The 19025-nt window shown below is 48.3% G+C and overlaps 2 protein-coding genes, 2 long non-coding RNA genes and 3 other non-coding genes across 9 annotated transcripts in view; 2 read left to right on the forward strand and 5 right to left on the reverse strand.

Moving 5' to 3' along the window:
* Positions 1-2907: 2907 nt before the first annotated feature.
* On the reverse strand, positions 2908-6241 carry rpl17 (ribosomal protein L17). 2 transcript variants are annotated; one of them, XM_041970142.1, is made up of 7 exons: positions 6182-6241; positions 5679-5728; positions 5465-5505; positions 4740-4874; positions 4468-4566; positions 3151-3342; positions 2908-2977 (listed from the first exon to the last, which is right to left on the reverse strand). In XM_041970142.1, exons 2-7 carry the CDS (start codon positions 5716-5718, stop codon positions 2930-2932), a joined length of 555 nt encoding a protein of 184 aa, XP_041826076.1. In that variant the 5' UTR covers positions 5719-5728; positions 6182-6241; the 3' UTR covers positions 2908-2929. The 2 variants fall into 2 exon arrangements, with proteins under 2 accessions (XP_041826076.1, XP_041826077.1); XM_041970143.1 differs by having other exon boundaries at positions 6156-6192.
* LOC121630629 lies at positions 3043-3110 on the reverse strand. Its single transcript, XR_006008555.1, has one exon. It is a non-coding gene; the product is annotated as a small nucleolar RNA SNORD58 (small nucleolar RNA).
* On the reverse strand, positions 4637-4703 carry LOC121630628. Its single transcript, XR_006008554.1, has one exon. It is a non-coding gene; the product is annotated as a small nucleolar RNA SNORD58 (small nucleolar RNA).
* Positions 5573-5642, reverse strand: LOC121630630. The gene has a single exon (XR_006008556.1). It is a non-coding gene; the product is annotated as a small nucleolar RNA SNORD58 (small nucleolar RNA).
* A 4291-nt stretch (positions 6242-10532) lies between the features above and the next one.
* LOC121630083 lies at positions 10533-10693 on the forward strand. Its single transcript, XR_006008478.1, has 3 exons — positions 10533-10565; positions 10610-10628; positions 10661-10693. It is a non-coding gene; the product is annotated as an uncharacterized LOC121630083 (long non-coding RNA).
* A 119-nt stretch (positions 10694-10812) lies between these two features.
* The window catches only part of mfhas1 (malignant fibrous histiocytoma amplified sequence 1), a 26653-nt gene continuing 18440 nt past the window's right edge, over positions 10813-19025 (reverse strand). The window contains exons 2-3 of one of the 2 annotated variants that reach the window (XM_041970130.1): positions 11645-11813; positions 10813-10838 (exon numbers count right to left, since the gene is read on the reverse strand). In XM_041970130.1, coding sequence (XP_041826064.1) covers positions 11689-11813 — 125 coding nt within the window. In that variant the 3' untranslated portion in view covers positions 10813-10838; positions 11645-11688. Of the gene's footprint in view, positions 10839-11548; positions 11814-19025 lie in introns of those variants that run through there. The other variant, XM_041970129.1, reaches the window with a different exon arrangement.
* On the forward strand, positions 10948-11180 carry LOC121630082. Its single transcript, XR_006008477.1, has 3 exons — positions 10948-10969; positions 11002-11109; positions 11155-11180. It is a non-coding gene; the product is annotated as an uncharacterized LOC121630082 (long non-coding RNA).

Consider the following 19025-nt stretch of genomic DNA (forward strand, 5'->3'; position numbering starts at 1 on the left):
GATGGGAGAAGGATGAAGATGGGAGGAGGATGAAGATGGATGGAGGATGAAGATGGATGGAGGATGAAGATGGATGGAGGATGAAGACGGGAGGAGGATGAAGATGGATGGAGGATGAAGATGGATGGAGGATGAAGAAGGGAGGAGGATGAAGATGGGAGGAGGATGAAGATGGATGGAGGATGAAGATGGATGGAGGATGAAGACGGGAGGAGGATGAAGATGGATGGAGGATGAAGAAGGGAGGAGGATGAAGATGGATGGAGGATGAAGATGGGAGGAGGATGAAGATGGGAGGATGAAGATGGATGGAGGATGAAGATGGATGGAGGATGAAGAAGGGAGGAGGATGAAGATGGATGGAGGATGAAGAAGGAAGGAGGATGAAGATGGGAGGAGGATGAAGAAGAGAGGAGGAAGAAGATAGATGGAGGATGAAGAAGGGAGGAGGATGAAGATGGATGGAGGATGAAGAAGGAAGGAGGATGAAGATGGGAGGAGGATGAAGATGGGAGGAGGATGAAGATGGATGGAGGATGAAGATGGGAGGAGGATGAAGATGGATGGAGGATGAAGAAGGGAGGAGGATGAAGATGGATGGAGGATGAAGAAGGAAGGAGGATGAAGATGGGAGGAGGATGAAGAAGAGAGGAGGATGAAGATAGATGGAGGATGAAGATGGGAGGAGGATGAAGAAGGGAGGAGGATGAAGATGGGAGGAGGATGAAGAAGGGAGGAGGATGAAGATGGATGGAGAATGAAGATGGGAGGAGGATGAAGAAGGGAGGAGGATGAAGATGGATGGAGGATGAAGAAGGGAGGAGGATGAAGATGGGAGGAGGATAAAGAAGGGAGGAGGATGAAGATGGATGGAGGATGAAGAACAGACGGGTGGCGTTGCTGGAATCCATCATGATTCTTCTTCTCTGGTCGGTAAATGTAGAAAACATCCTCCTCTTCATCACGCTCCTCATCGTCATGGTTTTCCTTCGACCCGGAGCAGACGCTGCGGTTTTCCAGCTCTGGGAGGAAAACCATGTCGTTCTGGTCTACATGAAGCGCAGCCATGAAAAGGTTTAGAGCAGACCAGAACCAGAACTGGTCCAGACGGTTGTAACTGCTAACCAGGAGAAACTCCTGATGGGTCAGTAAAACTCCTGCTGGTCGGCTCCTCGTGAGGAAGTTGGGCTGTTACATCATCAGATCTCAGGACACCTGACCGGCAGATCCTGGTCTTACTGGAAATCTTCCTCGTTGCTTTCCTCAGAGCCGATGGAGGCTGTGATCCTACATGAGGAGGTCCAGAGGAGGATCGGTTTGTGGAGCAGGCGGGTGGCCCGGTTCAGGTGAAGGAACGATGAGAACTCATCATGGCCTCCGCGCCGACTCTGGGCCAGTTCCGTTCAGACGGGCTGGAGCTCCGGTCCCACAACTTTATTTATATTTACACATGTAGACTTCATTTCTACAGATGTGTATATTTATATACACATCTGTAACATATATAGAATAGAAATACTTTATTAATCCCTTTGGAGAGTCCTCAGGGAAATTTGGGTTTTTAATTTAATCATTAAAATTCACACATAAATATATTTTACATTTAGCTACACTTTAACTTTACACATTTACTAATTTAACATTTAAATGTCCTTTTTATCTATGAGGACGAGTTCTGTGTCATTTTGAAAATATTCATCCTGCAGACCAGACTGGATCCTCTGGTCTGGATCAGCTGGTGGTCCGGTATGCTGTATGTTTGATTTAAGTTCCTGAACACAAACAGGAACCAAGTTCCCTCCATCAGTTGCCATGGCAACACACACCAAGTTTTCTGATGCAGAGAAGCTGAAGGACAGACCTGAAGACATGGTTACCATGGAGACCGTTTGTTTCCCAACAGGATTTTATTTTAGGACCCGGGTTTATGATTTTAGATTTTATTGGATCTGCAGAACCCAGACCAAAACTTACCCAGAGTCCTGACCAGGGACCTCACTGATCGAGTTGGCGTAGGAACAAAAACCAGCGTCCACCCAACAACTTTCAGGATTTCTAAAAACTTGATGGGAAATGATCCTCCACACGGCTCCGACCCAGGTTTACGTTCAGAATCTAGAGAAACAGGAAGCGGCGACACCAGCGGTCCAGAATAAAACCGAGATGTGGATTTGTACACAATCCACGTTTACCTTCTGCACCTCGTTAGATATTAAAGCTGTTTGTAGAATAAAGACACATTCCATGTTAATTAGAGCAGCGCTGAGAAAAACAAGATTAACAGACGGATGTTCTACCATCCGTTCTCTGAGACAGCGTCTCCACCGGCTGCAGCTATTCTGTCTTTCTGACATCAGTAACGTCCACGCCGTGTCCACCAGTTACACATTTTTATCGTTTCCAACGCGGTCCACCAGGATCTGTCTCACACCCTGAAATATCCCTCTTCTTCCCTCCCGAGCCGTCATGGAAATGATGTGATGAATATTACAGGCGTCCACCTGAACATTTATAGCCACCATGTGGGCGGAGCAACGCCTCCCTCACCTGCGCTGCTTTAGAGTTGGTTCTGGTTTATAAACAAACAGGTGGAGGACGTGTGTATTAGTCTGGAAGAAATGCGCTGCCGACGCCGCCTGTTTGCTTCGCTCAGGTTGATAAATGAGGTCCTGGTCCAGAAAAGGACCCGGAGTCTAGAACCTGACCCATGGTCCAGATCAGACCCTGACCTAGACTCCAGAGTCCAGACCTGAACCAGAGTCCGGTCCAGAGTTTAGACCCTGACCCAGAGTCCGGTCCAGAGTTTAGACCCTGAGGACCCAGGTGGGTGGAGCAGCCTCTTCACCCTGACGGAGCTGGAACCAGCGGACTGACTGGCGAGTGGAAGAACTGAGACGGACTCTGGCGGGTGGTAAAGGACTTTATTCATCTACTCGCGCGCCATCAGCTTCTGCTTCTTCAGCTTCTTCTGTGAAACCTGCGGACAGAGAAACTCCATCATTACATCATCACGATGAAGAACAAGCTCTTCTTCATCACCCGGGTGCTCAGGATCTACTGGTTTGTTTTCATGGAGAATCCAAAGGTGTCCTAAGAGGTCATCACGGCACCAGGACCAGCAGCAGGACCAGAAGCCCCGGGGTACCGTACCTTCTTCTTCTGGGCCACCTCCTCCTCCGGCTTGGGGACGATCTGCTCCTTCTCCGTCAGGATCATCTCGATGTGGCACGGCGAGCTCATGTACGGGTTGATGCGGCCGTGCGCGCGGTACGTGCGCCTCCTCATCTTGGGGGCCTTGTTGACCTGGATGTGCTCGATGACCAGAGAGTCCACGTCCAGACCCTGAAACCAGAGACAGACTCAGACGTGGAACTAAACGGAGTCCAGTCCCTCAAACTGGAGGTTCTGGTGTTGAACTGATGATTCAGGATTCGTCTGGTCCTCTAAGGACAGGAACTTTAACGTCTTCCTGAGGAACGTTCTGGTTTTCTCGTTCAAAAAGCACCAGTTAGATCTTCATGTTCATCCATCAGGTTTTTAATCTGCTGACCAGCGTTTGCTTTCTAAGCTAGAAACCCGGAACCAAACAGAGGCGGGTGGAGGCCAGCAGATTCCTGGCTCCGGAACGCCGCGGCGGACATTTCTAACGTACGGCCTGACCCCTCCTTTCCACCGGGAGCGTGTCCGGTGTGGAGCCCACCCAGCAGGAAACCACAGGACGGGAGAATCGCTCCACTTCAGGACAATGTCTCGTCTACGATGACAGAAAACCGGTCAAACACGCCACGTTTTCATGGTTCATGGCGACAACCTGCACGAGGGCTTTTATTTTGAAAAACACCGGAAGCTGTTCCAAAGCCCTTGTGTCTGATTTCCTGTCCTGATCTGAAAGGCGGAAATCGACGTGTTCTGGGTGCGTAAATCAACAAAAATAGACTCATGCAGAGCGCCAGCTGGAATCAAACCGCTGACTTAAACGGCCGCAGACAGCAGCAGACACCGCAGCCGTAACGTGCCACACACACCCGGTGGGAAGGTGGTGAAACAAAACTAAGATAAAATAGGCTGAAGTTCATTTGTTTTTCTTTATTACTGGTTAAAAATAAATTGAACGATAATTTTAACCGACAGATTTTTAAAGGACGTTTGACCTGAAAATATTAAAAATAATCTAAATGAACAACACTGACACATTTATTAAGAAGAATAAATTAAAAACTAAAAGAGTCCCGGCGGGCGTCATAATTAAAAAGTCATTTCCTCATCGCCTCCAGGTCACGTGACCAGGACCAGGTTTACGTTGAACCTGCAGCAGGACGGATCAGTAACCAGCTTCCGGGTCCACATCTGATCCTCTCAGGGATCCAGACTAACTCGTAGCACCGGCGTGCTTTCAGGAGCCCCGACACGTCTCCTCTGTGCTACACGGGAAGCAGGATCATTGGGCAGCTGCAGGCGGGAACTCACCTTCAGCTCAGCGTTGCTCTCGGCGTTCTTCAGCATGTGCAGGAGGAACTCGGCGCTCTTCTTGGGCCAGCGTCCCTGCGTCCAGCCGAACTGCTTGGCCTGAAAACAACACGGTGTTTTAGTGGAAACGGTTCCCTCACAGACAGAAGCCCACCGACGTCCTCCTGACGCTGCTCAGACTAACAGATTAGTTTCATCATCAATCCAAAGGTGTCCTAAGAAGGTCATCACAGCAGCCTGGACCGAGTCCAGGTGTTGCCCCCGCCTCTCACCTGAGCGCAGCGGCCCACGCCGCCGTTGTAGCGGCGGAACGGGACACACTGGTGCTTCACCACCACGTCCCTCAGGTACTTGTTGGCCTTGCGGATGTGCATGCCTTTAATGGCCTGGGCCGTCTCGCGGGTGTTCTGGAGAATAAACAGAAATGAGTCGGGTTGGGTCCTACGGCTCCGTTCATCCACCGTTTCATCCCAACATTGACTCCAGGTCCAGCTCGGTCTCAGGACCAGAGCAGACTGGGGTTAAAAACCAACAGAATCCATCTTTGCGGCATTTTGTAGGCGAACATCATAGAAATAAGAGAAGAAGTCTTTCACACAAACACAGAAACCATGTGGGAGCCTAAACCTGCACCGAGACGTTTTAGTGAAAAAAACCCCGAGATTAAATACATTAAAACACACAAAAACAGCCAATTAATAAAGTTTAAAAGCATAAAATAGACTAAAAGTTGTTGTCTTATAAGAGCTCAGGATGATTTTATAACATAATCCTGCACGTTTAAACAAACGTGAATAAATTTTAACATAAATATTTCCTCTGACTTCACGTGCAGCAACACACCAACAAAAACATTTCACACGTTAATGACTAAATAATCACTTTACTTTGTAAAGGTCCAGTTCTGAAGAGGTTTAATTCCTCTGCTAAACGCTGATCACATGGATCTGTTATCAATAACCAGCCGAACGCAGTGAAACACCTGAGTGCAGCTCACCTTGAAGTGAACCCGGAGGTTGGAGCCCCTCGCCTTACATGCTGAAACACAAACATTCAGAAATTAGCCTGAACCCTCAGTTACACCACTTTATCCCCTTTATCTCCAGCAGCTCAGTTTCTTCATTCAGTTCTTTTCATCTTTAATCCAAAGGTGTCCTAAGAAGTCATCACAGCCATTCACGGTAAAATAACCCATTTCCCTCCGTACTCACATTTGGTCGGATTCTCGGGGTCGAGAGAGTAGCGGACCATTTTCAGATGCCTGCAAGAAGAAAAATATGTTCAAGGTTTGAAGTAAAAGCGCCTCCTTCTGCTCCTCATGACTCCTGCTAGCTTGTTAGCTCCTCCAGTCATCACTGACGCCATCGCTTTTCATCAAGAAAAAACATTAAAATACAAAAAATCGCCCCAAACAGCTTAAAGCCTTATAACCAGCAAGGGAAAATAGTTGTTGTGCACCCAAAACAGCCAATAAATGAAGTTAATAGTGTAACACGCAGCCAACATGGCGGAAAGCTGAGATAGCTTCCAAACCGGCATCCCGACTAATACTTGAATAAAGCCATGATCTGCGTGTCCAAACACAAACATATGAAACCATCCAGACTATTAACACACGACAAGTCAAATATGTCGGATAAATAAACACGATGGGCCAAATTTAGGTCAGATTTAAAGCAGATTCGTGCCTTCATACGCAGCACTGAGCTCCTACCTCTGAGGTCGCGAAAGGAAGAGGAAGACGGGGAGTCTGCGCTCCTCTTTTCTGCCTCCTGGAGGGTTTATCGCCCCCTGGCGGTCAGGAGGAGGCAGCACGCAGCGCAATGAGGTGGCGTGGCCAGCAGGGGGCGGTGTTTCACATCTGTTATTCAGTCCTTTACACACAAAAACGTCCTGAGTTAACGTCTCTGTGTCCATTCAGACCTTTTTATTTTATTTTATTTTATTTTATTTTAAACTCTATGAGGACATTTTTAACCCTCTAAACTGTGTTTATTTTCATTGTTGTCACTTCTTCCGACTGTATGCTTCAGAATGGCCACTGTTTTGGTAAATTTGAGGTCCTTATGTACAACTTTGTGGTAATCTTTTTTTTTTATCTATGACTATTTTGTCTAATTTTTGTCTCTTTATTGACAGTTTTTATGTCTCTGTGCAAACCAAATTTCCTAAAAAGTCCTTGTAAGATTTCTACTAGGTGTTGTTATTCATGAAGTTTGATGATATCACATCATATCTTGATAAAGATGTGATATTTGTACCAAAGAAGCAACTCTGCAGGAAAACCGGATTTGATTTGTTTCAGGATCCATCGACTGACGCTGATCCACTTCAGTCAGATTTAAACAGAGAAATCTAATTTTCTTCCTGATCAATCAGATAAAAGCAGCCTGAGCCGCTTTCTGGAAGCTTTAAAATGCTCATAAAAAGAAACTGAAAGAATAAATTTCTGTTTGTGGACATTGAAACAGGATTTAGTGGAAACTTAAACGTCGCGTCTCAAAGCAAATTTTACATTTAGTTATGAAGCAGGTTCGTCTGAAGATTGCTGGATGATTGATCTGTGGATGTATTGATGTTGATCAGCTTTTATTTCTACATTGATAAAATCTTTAAGCTGCAGAACTTCCTCCTGTTGGAGGGTTAACACCGACGGACTCGGGAGGATTCTGGAAAACGTTTTCTCTGATGTAACATCTGGTTAACGCAGCATCTCACTGCTGGGGAATCATCCTCGTTGGCTGGAACTTGTTATCCGAGTCTCAGAGGAAAATCCCGCCTTCCTGGAAAAACTTCTTCACACCTTCAGGCTTCAGCGCTTCTCCTGCAGAACGATGCTGCAGATGTTTTCAGGCTTGAACACATCTGGTTTCAGCAGGTTCTTCCTCCAGCCAGATGTTCTGGCTTTGAAGCAGAGCAGGACCTCTGGGCTTTTTTATCTTTACATCAACTTTAGGTGCAGCTGTCATTATTAAAATATTATTTCTATTGTTAATCAACATTTTAATAATGAAATGATTTCATACACAAACAAACAAACAAACAAACAAACAAACAAACAAACAAATAAATAAATAAATGATCAGTCTTGACCCGGGTCGTCTCTCGGCTCACTGAAGTGGTTAAAATCCTGAAAATGACTGAAAGTTTCCAGCAGCTCTGAAGTTGTTCAGTGATTCATGGAAAGAAGAGAAAACGTCGTTTGATGGTTTTAAAGCAGATTTTTCTTTGTTTTGATATTTTTGTACATGAAGGAGTAAATCTGAGTAAAGAAGGAGACCAGTTAAAGCCAGTTATGCTTTATTTGGTTTTCATGTGTAAGTGACATGTATAAAAACCCCTCGTGCACGCTCACGGAGCCGTGCACGTCATTGCACTGTAAATATGTCGGAGCTGGAAACGCCGTAGAAAAATAAAGCTTTTATTTACAAAACGTCTCCAGCTGCACCTGCAGGTCCTGCAGGAGGCGGAGCTCTGAAACCGTGGCTTAAAACGCTCCAACACCAGCTCACATTCCTGATCCCAACCCCACATGAGTCAGACCAGGACCGCGGGGTGCTGCTCAGACCAGGACTGCCGGGATCTGCTCAGACCAGGACCACCGGGTGCTGCTCAGACCAGGACCACCGGGTTCTGCTCGGACCAGGACCACCGGGTTCTGCTCGGACCAGGACCGCCGGGATCTGCTCAGACCAGGACCGCCGGGATCTGCTCAGACCAGGTCCACCGGGTGCTGCTCGGACCAGGACCACCGGGTGCTGCTCGGACCAGGACCACCGGGTTCTGCTCAGACCAGGACCGCGGGGTGCTGCTCGGACCAGCTTCTGGGTTTTACTGGAAAACGTGGCAGCTGCTGGTTTTATTGCTACGTTTTTATTCCACGTTCTGTCCTGAACTGATGAACCAACCTGGAGGTAAATGAGCAGCTTGTTGTCTGAGATCTTTGTTTGAAATGATTCGGTTTTAAATCCAGAACATTTCCAGAAACATCCACATGCTGCTGCTGGTAAATCCACCATGATCCATGATAACAGCATTATTTATCACATTTCACCATAAAAACATCACCATCACTACTATGTTGCTAAGAGACCTCTATTTAGACCTGGACATGATGATGAAGCCACTTCCTGTCAGACTTTCCACCAATCAGAGAGCTTAGATTGACGGTAACGTCCAATCAGGAGCAGCCAAAGATCAACCAGTGAGCAGAAAGTTCTATGTGTGTGTGAAAAGAAGAAAAATAAAGCTCCTCTATGGCTGGAATAAAGCCAAGAAGACGTTTCTGATGCACGTTAGGGATTCATTTGACATCCAGCTGAGGCTGGAAACAGACTGGTTTATGTTAGAAAACATGAAGACGAATCAGAGCAGCATGTTGGATGTTTCCAGTCTGACGGCAGCATCGTGGTCGGCTCTGAGCAACACGTCAACACAAACACGCGTGACGGACGACTGCGTGATTCTCAGGTCCTTCAGAGACGGAGACGTCCCGCGAAGTGTCCTCCGTCTGTCCTCCATCAGAAAGCTGCTTCTCCAGTTTCCTCACAAACTATTACACCCAGTTACATCTGGTCCTGGAAAATCCTGGAAAGTCCTGGAGTGTGAGCTGCAGCTGGAGAAGCAGCGTGGGGCAGTAAACCTGCTGGTCGTAGAAACGAGGAAACATCAGTGAGTAAAACCTGAAACAGAAGAACACAGCAGCGTTTCATGTTATTACCTCTTCCAGGATCGACGTGAACGTGTCGGATCGCAGAGATGCTCATTCCCACCCTGGTCCAGAGGCAGTGAAGGCATCACAGACTCACCAAGCATTTCTGTCTCTTTTCTCATTGTTATTTCATATTTTCTTCTTGTGTCAGATTTAGAAAGTTCCGGGAACTCTGACCTTTTGTTGTTGAAGGGATGAAATCTCATCATGTTCTTTATTGAGTTTTTACTGGCTGGTCTGAACTTTACGTTTTATTGTTTGTACTTGTTATTGTAACCTGCTAAGGGACAAGCAGATGCTAATTAGCTGCTAGGCTAACTACCTTCATGTATGCGTAATCATCGACGTCCCTTTTTAAATAAATAAAACTGCTGGTTTCATGTCTCGAACTTTTAAAGTTTTTATTCTGAAAAGTGATTTTGTGATTTTAAGATTTGTTCCTGCTGTAAACTCGACTGTAACAGCACAAAGTTCAGACTCAGGTCGGACGTTTATTTCTCTCCATCGCAGAGATCCTGGAGGAAAAGTTGGCTGAGACTTAACCTCACAAAGAGGAGGACGATGACAACAGAAGCGTCTTCGTCTCCGTCCCTGCTGACTCTGCTCCTGCAGGTCGGACTTGTTGCTTCAGAAATCTGAGGATGTTTCAGGATGTTGAGGAGTGGAACCTCCAGAGAATCAGCGTGATTTAGGGGGTGTATGAAATCCTCCCCAGTTCATCAAGCAAAAGAGACCCACCTGTTCCCCCCCGTGTTCCCAACCTGGAACTCTAGAACACACACTGAGCATCTGGTCCAAGGTGCTGGACGAAGGCTGGAATCAAAGGAGGTCCTGAAATCCACTGCAGGAGCAACCAGCCAAGAGATGAAGGACAGCAGATACCAGCAAGTTACAGTCAAGAACATTTAGTCAGAGACTCTCTGGTCTCTGAGGCCACATGACCTTCATCCTGCTGGAGCTGATGGTGTCCTGAGAGGAGAAGATGGAGGAGGTGCAAGAGTGTTCCTCCTGATCCGCCCAGTTCTGCAGAACCAGGAAAAATATCAGGGGTGTAATCAGGAGAACAGCGTGGGCCAGATCTGATTCTGTTTCCAGGGAGTCATCAAGTCCAGCATCTGGAAAACATCTGGTCCTGAACATCAAGTCTGGAGCATCGATGAGGTTCGGCAGGACCTCCACGGACCTGAACGTCCTGCTTTAGAAAATATCTACACACAGATGATCAAACTGATGGATGTTTCTATGTCCTGAAACGTGAAAAATCTGAAATCTGAGTTTCAATCAAACTGGAGAAAAAAAACACAAGTTTCTTGTTTTTACCTGTAAAGCTGCAAAGCAGCGAGTTGAAGCTGTGGGAGGAGGGGTCAGGTGGAGGAGGAGGGGTCAGGTGAAGGAGGAGGAGGGGTCAGGTGAAGGAGGAGGAGGGGTCAGGTGATGGAGGAGGGGTCAGGTGATGAAGGAGGGGTCAGGTGGAGGGGTGAGGTGATGAAGGAGGGGTCAGGTGATGGAGGAGGGGTCAGGTGGAGGGGTGAGGTGATGAAGGAGGGGTCAGGTGGTGGAGGAGGGATCAGGTGGAGGGGTGAGGTGATGGAGGAGGGGTCAGGTGGAGGGGTCAGGTGATGGAGGAGGGGTCAGGTGGTGGAGGAGGGGTCAGGTGGAGGGGTGAGGTGATGAAGGAGGGGTCAGGTGATGGAGGAGGGGTCAGGTGGTGGAGGAGGGGTCAGGTGGAGGGGTGAGGTGATGGAGGAGGGGTCAGGTGGAGGGGTGAGGTGATGGAGGAGGAGGGGTCAGGTGGAGGGGTGAGGTGATGAAGAAGGGGTCAGGTGATGGAGGAGGGGTCAGGTGGTGGAGGAGGGGTCAGGTGGAGGGGTGAGGTGATGAAGGAGGGGTCAGGTGATGGAGGAGGGGTCAGGTGGTGGAGGAGGGGTCAGGTGGAGGGGTGAGGTGATGGAGGAGGGGTCAGGTGGAGGGGTCAGGTGATGGAGGAGGAGGGGTCAGGTGAAAGAGGAGGGGTCAGGTGGAGGGGTGAGGTGATGAAGGAGGGGTCAGGTGATGGAGGAGGAGGGGTCAGGTGAAGGAGGAGGGGTCAGGTGATGGAGAAGGAGGGGTCAGGTGAAGGAGGAGGGGTCAGGTGAAAGAGGAGGGGTCAGGTGGAGGGGTGAGGTGATGAAGGAGGGGTCAGGTGATGGAGGAGGAGGGGTCAGGTGAAGGAGGAGGGGTCAGGTGATGGAGAAGGAGGGGTCAGGTGAAGGAGGAGGGGTCAGGTGAAAGAGGAGGGGTCAGGTGGAGGGGTGAGGTGATGAAGGAGGGGTCAGGTGATGGAGGAGGAGGGGTCAGGTGAAGGAGGAGGGGTCAGGTGATGGAGGAGGAGGGGTCAGGTGAAGGAGGAGGGGTCAGGTGAAGGAGGAGGGGTCAGGTGATGGAGGAGGAGGAGTCTGGCGGAGGAGGAGGAGGAGTCTGGCGGAGGAGGTGGAGGGGACGAGCAGGGTGAGGCGTTGGGGGTCAGCAGGTCACTTGGGGCTGGTGGCGGTGGGAGTCGGGGGGTAAACCAGAGCCACGTTGACCCGCTCCGAGCCGTTCTTTGGACAGATGATCTCGGTCAGACCGTCAGGTCGCGGCTGGCTCAGCAGTTCACCTGCAGAAACACACACACACACACACTTATGTTTAACACACATAATGACACCATATACTGTATATAAACGTTCCCACCGTCACCATCTTGGCAGCGTCACATGTTGTCTTTCCCAAAATATCCAAAAATGGGCAAAGAGGTGGAGCTGAGAGGGGGGCTGAGGAGGTGGGGGAGGATGATTGACAACCATCAAACTACGAGTTACTTCCTGTAACTAAGCTCTAACCGAGCTAACCCCAAGCTAAACCTCCAACAGGGGGCGCCCACGCCTCCTCTGACAGGCTGAGTTTATGTTCATCATGTTCAGGAAGCAGGACTGTCAGGATGGAAAAGCAGTCTGTTTAAACCGGTTTACCCTGAGTTCTGTCTACCAGGATGCTCATTACTTCTAGATCAGGGGTGTCCTACTCTGGTCCTTAAAGCTGCAGTTTTGCAGGTTTCCCCAGTTTCATCACACCAGACTCATTGTGCAGAAGTTGACAAGAAGCAGTTGGATCCATTAGACCGCAGGTCTGAACCCTGACCGCAGGACTGAACCGTGACCTCAGGTCTGAACCGTGACCGCAGGACTGAACCGTGACCGCAGGTCTGAACCGTGACCTCAGGTCTGAACCGTGACCGCAGGTCTGAACCCTGACCGCAGGACTGAACCGTGACCTCAGGTCTGAACCGTGACCGCAGGACTGAACCGTGACCTCAGGTCTGAACCGTGACCGCAGGTCTGAACCGTGACCTCAGGTCTGAACCGTGACCGCAGGTCTGAACCGTGACCTCAGGTCTGAACCGTGACCGCAGGTCTGAACCCTGACCGCAGGTCTGAACCGTGACCTCAGGTCTGAACCGTGACCGCAGGTCTGAACCGTGACCGCAGGTCTGAACCCTGACCGCAGGACTGAACCGTGACCTCAGGTCTGAACCGTGACCGCAGGACTGAACCGTGACCTCAGGTCTGAACCGTGACCGCAGGTCTGAACCGTGACCGCAGGTCTGAACCCTGACCGCAGGACTGAACCGTGACCTCAGGTCTGAACCGTGACCGCAGGTCTGAACCGTGACCTCAGGTCTGAACCGTGACCGCAGGTCTGAACCGTGACCTCAGGTCTGAACCGTGACCGCAGGTCTGAACCGTGACCGCAGGTCTGAACCGTGACCTCAGGTCTGAACCGTGACCGCAGGTCTGAACCGTGACCTCAGGTCTGAACCGTGACCGCAGGTCTGAACCCTGACCGCAGGTCTGAACCGTGACCTCAGGTCTGAACCGTGACCTCAGGTCTGAACCGTGACCGCAGGTCTGAACCGTGACCTCAGGTCTGAACCGTGACCTCAGGACTGAACCGTGACCGCAGGTCTGAACCGTGACCGCAGGTCTGAACCGTGACCTCAGGACTGAACCCTGACCGCAGGTCTGAACCGTGACCGCAGGTCTGAACCCTGACCGCAGGTCTGAACCGTGACCTCAGGTCTGAACCGTGACCGCAGGTCTGAACCGTGACCGCAGGTCTGAACCGTGACCTCAGGTCTGAACCGTGACCGCAGGTCTGAACCCTGACAGCAGGTCTGAACCGTGACCTCAGGTCTGAACCGTGACCGCAGGTCTGAACCGTGACCTCAGGTCTGAACCGTGACCGCAGGTCTGAACCCGGACCGCAGGTCTGAACCGTGACCGCAGGTCTGAACCGTGACCTCAGGACTGAACCGTGACCGCAGGTCTGAACCGTGACCTCAGGTCTGAACCGTGACCTCAGGACTGAACCGTGACCTCAGGACTGAACCGTGACCGCAGGTCTGAACCGTGACCTCAGGTCTGAACCGTGACCTCAGGACTGAACCGTGACCTCAGGACTGAACCGTGACCTCAGGACTGAACCGTGACCGCAGGTCTGAACCGGTTATTTACTTCCAATCAACACAAATGTAGATTTAAACAAACATGAAGACAGAAACGTGTAAATAAATAAACTTTCTGACTTCCTGGTCCAGCATTGTTCTTCTATAAGAAGCTGGAGTCCAGCTCCGCCTGTCAGCCTGAACTCAGGGCACAAATATTTCCTCCCCGTGTGCAGCCGTTCTTCCTGTGTGTTCCTGTGTGTGCATGTGTGTTCCTGTGTGTTCCTGTGTGTTGCTGTGTGTGTGTGTGTGTGTGTTGTTATGGCGTCCTTGGTGCGTTCGTGGTCCCAGAGATTAAAATAAAAAAGTTTGTTTCCAGCTTCCGGAGTGAACGTCGGCCTCTCCTCCTGCAGGAAACAAACAAGCTGCTGCTGAGGACCAGCTGACTGTTTTCACCACCATCCTCTCATTCTTTCCTCCTGCAGCTCAGTTCTGAACTGCAGTTGAAGAAGAAGATTAAAGTCTCAGAGATCCTGGAGTCAAACCTGGTAAAGGACAGAAATCAAGTCCAACGCGAGCTCGTGTGCTGGTCTGGACCAGAACAGAAACTAGTCCTGCTTTGTCTTCTTCTACTGAACCGACGGGTAAACGACGTACAGACGATGTGACTGGACGGCGCCGCTTTTCCTGGCTTCTACATTCATACCTGGCAACCAACAAGTCTTTTTTAAACACGGACAATCAGTTGGTTGCAGTTTGCAGTTTGAGCCACTAGATGTCCCCACAGCACTGGACGTAAACACTGGTTAAACATTCAGACCCCCTCCCTTGGACCTCTGAGAATCTTCAGGCTAAACCTTCATAAAACCTGATCCCAGAGAGACGTGGTTCTGGTTCAGGATGCTGTACCGGGACAGAGGCGTGATGGCTGGCATGGAATCACATGACGACGATGAGTTATGTTCCTGGGGATTACTCGGAAGTTAAAACCTAGTTTTCAGGCCATGGAGAGCTCAACAATGATCTGATGATCCGCCACACACGCTGAGCTGCATCCAGAGCGCACACACACCACGCCAACCTGCAGCCAGACGAGACACACTCACACCAGGAGTCTGGATGTGATGACCGAGCTGCAGCTGGTGACCTGCCACATGCCGGAGGATCCCTGCATCCAGGAGTTAAATCCCAGAGCGGGTGCAGATTAACGGGATCGTAACAGGAACCAGGAGGATGGTTTCCCACCACGTTCCATGTTCCACACAGATTCACTCAGCTGTGCTGCGTTTAGAACAAAGGTCCTGTCAAACCAAGCAGACCAGCTCCCTGCAGAGGCCCCTGAATGCCACGTCACCATCAGATTAAACAAGCTGGAGGTTAAAGTACTCCAACATTTCCCCGACGTCAGCTGATACCAGCCATGGACGATCTTCTGTGGTGGTGGCGGATGAAAGCGTGCAGAGGAACATCTGCTTTGTTCTCGGTTAAACCAACAAGACGAAGCAGGAGGAGACCTCACCATGTTTACCTCTGCAGCAGCACACACCCAGAAATCCATGGCTTCTCCGCCTGGCGGGCTGTGTTCAGCAGCACTTAAACCATTAGGATTATTGATCCTGGCTCTGAGCCGAATCTGAGTCTCACACAGAGGCAGAAACGGAAGCCTGGACAGGACAAAAACATCCTAAAACCAGAAACCTGAAGCAGAAGTAACGGATAACACTGACATTACACCCACACATACACAAAAGTACAACTTCTTCCAGCTCTGAGGGTTATTATGTCAGGAGGTGTTAAATAATAACATGACAGATCAGACTGAGTCAGTATTTACTGAACAGAAACACAAGGCCAAGGAGGAAAGACATCAGAATAATTTAACAAAAAGCCGCTGCTGTCAATTTCCAAACTATCAGGAGTCCGAAATTCTAGAGAGAGAAATTTTATTTACATCCCTGTAAGTTCAGCCCCAGAAAAACCCCAGATCTCCGTCCCAGACTGTCCCGGTCTCAGTCAGCCGGTTAAAGTTCATGTTAGTCCAGTTAGAAAAGACGGAACCAGCACGGCTTGTTGGGAAGGTTGCAGGAGAATAAAGAACATGGCAGCACGGCTTAGGCTGGCAAAGCTGCAGACTTCTGGATCAAGGTTCTCTGGACAGACCAGACCAAAGTGGAGCATGCAGCAGGACAAAGATCCCAGCAGGTCTACACCAGAACCAGGTGTTGACCTGATCCAGTCAGAGTCCAGAGTCTTGACCTGATCCTGGCCCGTTTCAGACCTGCTGAGGACCAAATGGTTCCTGTTACCTCCTGACAAATGAAGCGTTTCCTTTTCTCACGGCTGTATGAGAAACTGACGGGACAGTGACTCAGTTTTTACTTTAACCCCTTAATTTAATTTAATTTAATTTAATTTAATTTAATTTAATTTAATTTAATTTAATATTATTTTATTTTTATAATTTAGTTATTGTCATTAATTAATTGAATATTTGTGATTTATTTTATTTATTATTTATTTATTTTTAACATTTTGGCTGATAGAGGGTTAAACTGGGATGTCGGGGGTCCTGAAAGCAGCTCACAGTCTCTGAGTATTTTTAAACTTTCAAGCCAGTAAAAGAAAAGAGGAATTTCTCTCCTGACAGTTTATTTCATCACTGGAAACTTCCGGCTGTAAGTTCTGAATCAGGTCAAGGCCTAATAACTCCTCCTCCTCCTCCTCCTCCTCTTCCTCTTCCTCCTCCTCCTCCTCCTCTCAGGAATGTGCTCATCTCCCCCTTCTCCTGAAACATCAGCAGGTATGGAATCCTTTCCCCTCCCTCTCTGCTCGCCTCGTTTCCCCCGTCACCTCCACCCTCCTCCTCCTCCGGACTGCCTTTCAGCTGCAGCCATAAAAGGAGAAGGCCTCCTCTCCTCGGGCAGCAGACGTTTTCCCGTCTCCAGGAAACTCCCACTGGGATGTTTGGAAACTCATCAGAGTCTCACCAAGCGTTCCTGAACAACGTCTGACTTCCTCCTCTGCTGCGATGTGAGGAAGAGCTGCTGATCTTTAAATGAAAACATCAAAATGAATGTTTCATCCATAAAAACCGATTCTCATCCTCTTCCTCAGCGCAGGGAAGCAGATCCTCCGACAGGTGCAGCTCAGGTAAACCTGCATGAAGGAAGCAGCGAGGCTCAGACCTCATCCATCCTGGAGCTTCGCTTACAAACAAAAACTTTTTCTTTCAGACGTCACCTGAACACAACCAGAGGAGCAACAACTACCCCCCATACCTGATATACCCGCTACATAAAGCAGAACGTTTCCCTGGAAACGGTGACGGAGGGAGGAGGGAGAGATGGAGGAAGGACGGAGGACAGAGGGAGGAGGGAGAGATGGAGAAGAGATGGAGGAGGGATGGAGGAGGGATGGAGGAGAGAGGGAGGAGAGATGGAGGAGGGAGGAGGGAGAGATGGAGTAGGGATGGAGAAGAGATGGAGGAGGGATGGAGGAGAGAGGGAAGATGGATGGAGGAGAGATGGAGGAGAGAGGGAGGAGAGATGGAGGAGGGGAGAGATGGAGGAGGGATGGAGAAGAGATGGAGGAGGGATGGAGGAGAGAGGGAAGATGGATGGAGGAGAGATGGAGGAGGGATGGAGGAGAGAGGGAAGAGGGATGGAGGAGAGATGGAGGAGGGTGGGATGGAGAAGAGATGGAGGAGGGATGGAGGAGAGAGGGAAGATGGATGGAGGAGAGATGGAGGAGGGATGGAGGAGAGAGGGAAGAGGGATGGAGGAGAGATGGAGGAGGGTGGGATGGAGAAGAGATGGAGGAGGGATGGAGGAGAGAGGGAAGATGGATGGAGGAGAGATGGAGGAGAGATGGAGGAGGGATGGAGGAGAGAGGGAAGAGGGATGGAGGAGAGATGGAGGAGAGATGGAGGAGGGTGGGATGGAGGAGAGATGGAGGAGGGATGGAGGAAAGATGGAGGATGGATGGAGGAGAGAGGGAAGAGGGATGGAGGAGAGATGGAGGAAAGATGGAGGAGGGATGGAGGAGAAATGGAGGAGAGATGGAGGAGGGATGGAGGAGGGATGGAGGAAAGATGAAGGAGGGATGGAGGAGAGAGGGAAGACGGATGGAGGAGAGATGAATGAGAGATGGAGGAGGGATGGAGGAAAGATGGAGGAGGGATGGAGGAGAGAGGGAAGACGGATGGAGGAGAGATGGAGGAGGGATGGAGGAGCCAACAGGAACAGAGCCGACCTCACACTCCATGACTTCTGCAGCCAATCAGACGACAGAACCAGGATCCAGGAGAAGCCGCCGTGATCCATCTGGATCTGTTCTGTAACAAACTCCGATGAAAGCAGAGTTCTATGTTTTCTCAAACATGAACACGTCGTCTGCGATCTCCAACTGTCAGTAAACGCACCATCCCTCCTCTTCCTCTCTGCATCATCCTCCTGCCCTCATGTTTGCTCTGTAAATATTTACTGTTCCACCTAAAAGAGAAAATCTGAAGCAGGGACGAGAAAACCGGCTCAACCAGACTGCAGAGTCATGGATGGGAGACCAGGTGTCAGCAGCAGGTTTAGACCTCAGGGGTGTCAAACATATGGCCCAGGGGCCAAAAGCAGCCCACCAGAGGCTTCAGTCTGACACGCAAGATATTAACTGTAATATTATAATAAAAGTAACTAATATAATAAAAGTAAGTGTAATAAAAGTAAGTAATATTATAATAAAAGTAACTAATATAATAAAAGTGTAATAAAAGTAAGTAATATTATAATAAAAGTTACTAATATAATAAAAGTGTAATAAAAGTAAGTAATATTATAATAAAAGTTACTAATATAATAAAAGTAAGTGTAATAAAAGTAAGTAATATTATAATAAAAGTTACTAATATAATAAAAGTAAGTGTAATAAAAGTAAGTAATATTATAATAAAAGTAACTAATATAATAAAAGTAAGTGTAATAAAAGTAAGTAATATTATAATAAAAGTTACTAATATAATAAAAGTAAGTGTAATAAAAGTAAGTAATATTATAATAAAAGTAACTAATATAATAAAAGTAAGTGTAATAAAAGTAAGTAATATTATAATAAAAGTAACTAATATAATAAAAGTAAGTGTAATAAAAGTAAGTAATATTATAATAAAAGTAACTAATGTAATAAAAGTAAGTGTAATAAAAGTAAGTAATATTATAATAAAAGTTACTAATATAATAAAAGTAAGTAATATTATAATAAAAGTAACTAATATAATAAAAGTAAGTGTAATAAAAGTAAGTAATATTATAATAAAAGTTACAAATATAATAAAAGTAAGTGTAATAAAAGTAAGTAATATTATAATAAAAGTAACTAATATAATAAAAGTAAGTG

The sequence above is a fragment of the Melanotaenia boesemani genome, chromosome 19 (assembly GCF_017639745.1).
Source record: "Melanotaenia boesemani isolate fMelBoe1 chromosome 19, fMelBoe1.pri, whole genome shotgun sequence".
Taxonomy (NCBI): Eukaryota; Metazoa; Chordata; class Actinopteri; order Atheriniformes; family Melanotaeniidae; genus Melanotaenia; species Melanotaenia boesemani.

Bases quoted from the DNA above. Each gene is read 5' to 3' on its own strand.
- rpl17 (XM_041970142.1), bottom strand. From the start codon at position 5,718: ATGGTCCGCTACTCTCTCGACCCCGAGAATCCGACCAAAT. The intron at 3,343-4,467 runs GTGAGTTCCCGC...CTCTGGTTTCAG, and splicing joins AGAGCAACGCTGAGCTGAAG to GGTCTGGACGTGGACTCTCT. The intron at 2,978-3,150 runs GTACGGTACCCC...CTCTGTCCGCAG, and splicing joins AGGTGGCCCAGAAGAAGAAG to GTTTCACAGAAGAAGCTGAA.